Source organism: Ixodes scapularis, unplaced genomic scaffold, assembly GCF_016920785.2.
Source record: "Ixodes scapularis isolate PalLabHiFi unplaced genomic scaffold, ASM1692078v2 PGA_scaffold11__112_contigs__length_91849675, whole genome shotgun sequence".
Taxonomy (NCBI): domain Eukaryota; kingdom Metazoa; phylum Arthropoda; class Arachnida; order Ixodida; family Ixodidae; genus Ixodes; species Ixodes scapularis.
This window is the reverse complement of record NW_024609837.1, coordinates 87,439,197-87,445,196: the sequence shown is the minus strand read 5'-3', so window position 1 is coordinate 87,445,196 and position 6,000 is coordinate 87,439,197. Positions and strand designations below refer to the sequence as shown.

Sequence of the window (6,000 nt, the reverse complement as noted above, 5' to 3'; positions counted from 1 at the left end):
GTTGAAATATTACTTACCGATATGACTGCCAAATTTATCTGTGTTGTAGGGGACCATGGTGCCTTGATTGAAGAACTCGATAGGTAGAGACTCTTCTGTGATATCTGCGAAATAGAAGATGGCCAAGTTTATATGCTGGAAGGAAATTGGCGGACAAGAACAGTAATTACAGTACTATTGCTGCATTCCCCCGCAAAACAACAACAAAAAAAGATGTTACAACTCCTGGTTTGTTTACCGTCAAACCTAAGCTCTAAACGTAAACGGCTAGAGTTTAGGTCTGCAGTTAAAAAACAATTTGGAAGATGAAAAAAAAAAATCAAAATCGTCTTCACCTTTTTTTTTCTCCTTTTGCATTGTTTGTTTGTAAACGAAAGGGTTCGCTGCTTTCACATGGGTAGTTTTCGTGCGCCTAAGGTACAATTTTTATTTTATAGTACAATTCCCAGCAACTTCTAAGTATGATAGGCAATACTTTCTACTTTTCTGTGGACTTTCAAGTGTCCCCAGTTTTTCATCCCAACAGACCTTCTTTTTCAAAAGTGCGTGCCATCTGCTGCACGAATGATCCCTGTCTGCCATTGTTTGGGAGCGAAGACTGAGCTTGTATTGGGTATGAGTGCTGCATCAGCGTCCAGTAATTAGGCTCGGAGACAGTCAGACGTTTCCTGCCCAAGAAATTGCGACCGCCAATATTGCTTGATGGGGTTTTGCAAAGGGTCCACTGTAAGATGAAGAGTTAAAATCGAAATGCCGTTGTTTTTAAACGTTCGAGAAGAAACACCCACAGAGACCAACGCGTGGCTTTGACCTCACGCCGCTGCTGCCGGCTTAGCGCATGCGCAGACGCTTCACTTCAGGCGAGCCTAAGTGCCCACAGCCCACTGGATGGATGGTGACGGCTGCACCCATTATAACGGGCGGTAGCTTGCGCCACCTAGCCTAGAAATTAAAAACCAAACGAAAGATTTCGTCCTTCTAAGCCGATTTGCTTCCCCACCAGAATGTCGGCATGCAGTGTTGCCAGCCAAAACGACTTACTAGGAATGTCTCTCAGATTGTCCTTTCCCTGTTGTCAACTGTAGAGCTGACGAACATTATGTCAAATAGTTCGAAGTTTTGCGATAGAATGAAGACAGCAGAATGCATGGTATGATGAAATGAAGAGATCACTATGCATGGCATGATAGAATTAAGATATCAGTATGCATAGTATGATAGAAAAGATCAGTATGCACTCTAATAATACCATGAATACTGCAGACCATGCATACTGCATGGTACGCACCTTGCATGATACCATGCAGTATGCATGGTACCATTAGAGGAGTACTCCGGCGATTTTTTTTTTTAGCTATCCCAACTATCTATATTTTCGGCATCACCAGCTTTTACCCTTTCCGGTATGCTATTTAATCTCACAAATTTCATAATAGTTTTTGTGAGGTCGGCAAGTGAAAATGATGCCAAAATCAACATTGAAATCTACCCGCGCTTTTCAGCGCCGTGACGCCAGAGGAAGGCAGGCTTGCAGGCCGAGCGGGCAGTCGAAAAATTCCCTATGCCGAGCATTTGCTTCGTGCTGCTGCGCGGGTGCTGGAGTTAGTTTCCGAAGCATTCATTCGACACCATGAAACTGCTATATATATATATACGAAGACGGCAACACTGGGGTAGTGGCGTGCCTGACCGTCACGCGCCACGCTCCGCGCGCACGGCCCGGCTTCCATAAAATCCTTTCTATTTCATTGAGTGGACGCGTCATTTTCATTTTGCTGCCGGCCGCACATCTTCGTAACAATATATATATATACATATATATATATATATATATATATATATATATATATATATATATATATATATATATATATATATATAGCAGTTTCATGGTGTCTATATAAATATATATATATATATAAAGCGCCGGAGTATTGCTATAAAAACTATACAAGACAGATGCGATGCGAAGTGCATTATAGGTTCGGGATCGGTTTCGGATGGATTTGTGTTTATTTTTCTCACGCTCGGAAACTAAGGAAGGCAACAGAGGGCACTGGACATGCGGCTTTACTCCACAAATAATTAATTTAAAAAGGTACCTCGGGTGTTCCGAGTGATTCTTTTCAACTAAAATGTTACTGGTACATCAGCCGCACAATCGGTATCGTAATTTTCCATTCGCACTTCTAAAATAATAAAAATAATAATAATAACATTTTCAAAGATAAATAAAGCGTTTTGAAAGTAATCGTTTTTTTGTTTTGTTTTTTTAGTTGGGAGGAGGGGGGGGGGGGGGTAAATGTAGAATTATGTGTCAAGATACGTTGCTTGTAGGCACCCTTCGGCACGAGTGAATGTTAACTGTACCGCCTACATTTTTTGGAGTAACCACTAAAAAGCCTGCTGATCACCTCGTGAGAAATAGATGGCTCCCTAGTTATACTGTACAACCTTTCACACCAATTGCGACCGCGGCCGTCCATCAAGAAGCGGCAAAGGTGCACCTCACAGCGCAGGTCGTCTTTGTGCGTCCGCTATGCGGAGCGCGAGTTCGTCTGCTTCTTGCAGAGGGGTAGCAATGAGATCAAAATGCCAAACTCTTAATGGCCGATCTAAATTTAAAAAGAATAGCGGGTACAGTTTAGGACATTTAGCATTCAAATCAGAGCTCGGCGACTTGGCGATGCCACCGAAACTCCTGGGCAAGAAGCGGACGACTTGCTCTCCGCATATCGCCGGCTAAACAAACCAGGAACAAAGAAACCAAGCGCCGGGCCGGGGCGCGTTTCCTGCCAGTGACTGGTTCAGCCAGCGATAGCGAACGGACCAGGGCGACGAGCGCAGTGGCGATGCAGTTTTTGGGCGCTGCCCTGTCGGCTCCCATCGGATCGTGGCGTTGACAACTCCACGTCAAGAATGCAAAACGCCACCCGGCAAAGCTGGCGTATACCGTTGATGCCGTTCTGTTTCCTCCAGCGCAGGGCATGTTTGGCGAATGTGATGGCGTCCTGAAGGTCGCACTTCTTGTGGCGCAGGTAGCGTCGGCACTGTTCGTCGTTCTCGCGAATCCGGGCCACGTCCGCGGGATGGTACAGGTCTGCGAGAAAAGACAGCAATGGATATTACCGTGCTGGTCCCTTGTATGCTGGGAGATCCCGACAAAAGAAAAACCGGATGTTTTCGGCCCGGGTAAATAAACTCTATGCATCACAGAAAGCTTAAACACTGCGAGAACATGACGCTAGCTGTTGGGTTGTGGTAGAAAGCGAAAGCATGAGAACATGACGTTATACCTGGATCGAGAGATAATACACAAAAACGAAATTTTTCTATGAGCCGACGTACACCTAAACCTAATGTTGTCAAAATAAATGACACTGTGAAAGCCTGTATTACCTATACATTTATAGTATATATATATATATATATATGGTCAGCAAGGTAGAAAACAATATAATTTTTCTGGTCGATAAGTATTTTCCTCTAATATAAATCCCACAAGCGTCCACAATGTCAGTTCTTGTTTTGACGACATTCAGCTTCGGTGGACGTCGGCTCATAGAAAAATAAAGTTTTTCTCAATTATCTTTCCATCCAGGTAATGTCATGTTCTCAAGCTCTCGCGTTCTATCCCAACCGCTAGCGTCACAATCTCACGGCGTTTGAGCTTTCTGCGATGCATAGTTCATTTACCTGGGCCGAAAAACATGGTTCTCTTTTCTCGGGAACTCCGCGTACTTGTCTTCCTATCGTCCCTGATTCTGCGCCCTCGGTTCGCCAGTATATTATTACAGAGTACAGAAGTTTGCAAGCAGACGAACCTTAAAATCCACTCTGGCCACCGTGGACGGGAAACGTTTCGGTAGGGTCAGGTATATAGGGTCATCAGTCTCGCAACAGTGGTCACGTCTTAGCAAAGCTATGAGAGGGCATTAGGGGAGATGCGACGATTGCGCGGGCGGAAGCGGGACAGACAGTGGGCCAAAGCAGAGGCGTTAGAACTATTCAGGAAGGACGTTAAAAGTAAGGCTGGGTATTGGATCGATTAAACTTCCGATAAATCGATTAATGATTTAATCGCGATTAATATTTTGAACCGGTTAATCGGTTGAGTTTTAAGCTAGAAACGTCGAGAGGAAAAGAAGTGAAAGACGTTTACCATGCTCTGTAAGCCGAAATCAGAGCGCAGCTCTTGAGGAGAAGGAGGGGAGCGTAAAGAGAGAGGGCATGCCTCTCCTCCTCCGTACCCTCCCTTTCTCCTCGCCTCCCACTTAGCGGAAAATGTTCGCTAAATTTCCGTGCTGAATTTAACGGGTTAACATTCCCCGCTAAATTCAGCGGGTTAAGTTTCTCCGCTAAATTTAACGGAGAAATTGACTTCGCGTGACCTTATAACACCAATTCAGTTTCCCCACCAAATTTAACGGGGAAACTGTGACGTCCCATAATGCAACGCGCCGCTCAACCCAGAAACGGGCGCCTGAGAGCTGCGCTCTAAAAATGGCACCAGTATTTCTATGTATTGATCAAATCGTCATGTACAGAACTGCAATGTGTGATTAAATTGTGGGTTTTTTATAGCGCTTTTGCATTGGCGCTCTAATTCATCATGCGCCACGTGATCACGTGACGTCACGGTGTCAGGACATATAATGTCAAGTAATGTCACGTCCCGTGGACCAGTGACATCTGGTGACGTCGTCAGGTCAAATTAAGCTCATGACGTCACTAGATTTATTTGCGTTACCGTGCCGTCACATTCCATTACCACTCACACAGCGAGTCACGTAACACCGTGACGTAGTCGATCATCACGAGCTCGAGTCGAGTGCTCGGGTTCATGACAACCAGCATCGCCAAATGTTCGGGTCATGGCTCGTGCTCAATCGGTGACGAGAACTGCCGAAATCTAACAATGTCTAAAGCTCAGCCCACGCTCTATACTTTGCTAACCCCAGCGCATGACTACACTGTTCCCTTAAAAAGACGGGACTCAACATTCTTTTTAATTTTTTTAGACTTCTTATTGACTTTCCGCCATCCTACTGAATTCCTTTATAAACGCACTTTGTTTGGACTATTGTCAAAAAACTTTCAAAAGAAAAATATTGAACTTTTTTGTACACTTATTTATAAAAAAAATTAAAAAGAACTTGTAAAAACGTTTTTCTGTAGGTTATTTTCTAAAAAAATTCAAAAGGAGAAACAATAGATTTTGTTTTGTAGACTTATTTATAAAAAAATTAAAAAGAAGTTGTAACGACGTTTTTTAGTAGGTTATTTTCTAAAAAATAAAAAGAAAACTTATTGACATTATTTCTTTATATTATTTTATAAAAAGATACATTGTTTAATTATTTTATTTGGTCTGCGGTCGTGTGCGGGGTCCGATATGACGTTTTTTTTGTTTTTTTTTTACTTTTTATTGAAAATGTGTTGCCTTCTTGTTCACCCTGATTACTTTCTTTTGACTGACTTCCTGTTGACATGGTCAACAGAAAGTTTGTTGATTTTGTGTTGAAACTTTTTTTATGCTTTTCTTCTGCCCGAGTCAAAAGAAAAACCATTGACTTTCTATTAACTCTACGTTGGATCTTTTTCTGTTGACTTCCTGTTAAAAGTGTTATCAGAAATACCGCAGACGTTCTGTTTACTTCGTGTTCAAATTATTCAGTTGCCTTTCTGTAGCCAGTGTCAAAAGAAAAGCTACAAACTTTCTGTTGACTTTTTATTGAACACAATACATCTTGACTAAATGTCAGAAGTCACTAAGTTTCTCAATATTCTCTGACAAGTTGAGAACCGTAGGGAGGAGCTTCCGTTCTGTTGCCTCCAGCGCGAGCCTTCTATCCTTGAGAACTCTTCGACGTCTCGCGCCCCTCGAGCTCGACTGCGCAGTCAAAGCACAACCGAAGGCATGGGGCGCAGGCTGGAGGCCAGGAGTTCGAAAAACACGCCCAGCCGTTCTCACTTTGTAAATGACTATCGTGGCATTAT

General features: G+C 43.2%; 1 protein-coding gene across 1 annotated transcript in view; it reads right to left on the bottom strand.

Moving 5' to 3' along the window:
* LOC8036707 (motile sperm domain-containing protein 2) overlaps positions 1-6,000 on the bottom strand; it is a gene marked incomplete in the record, with an annotated part of 57,733 nt that overhangs the window by 7,574 nt on the left and 44,159 nt on the right. Inside the window, 2 exon segments of the mRNA XM_042289081.1 lie at positions 18-104; positions 2,954-3,100. Coding sequence (XP_042145015.1) covers positions 18-104; positions 2,954-3,100 — 234 coding nt within the window.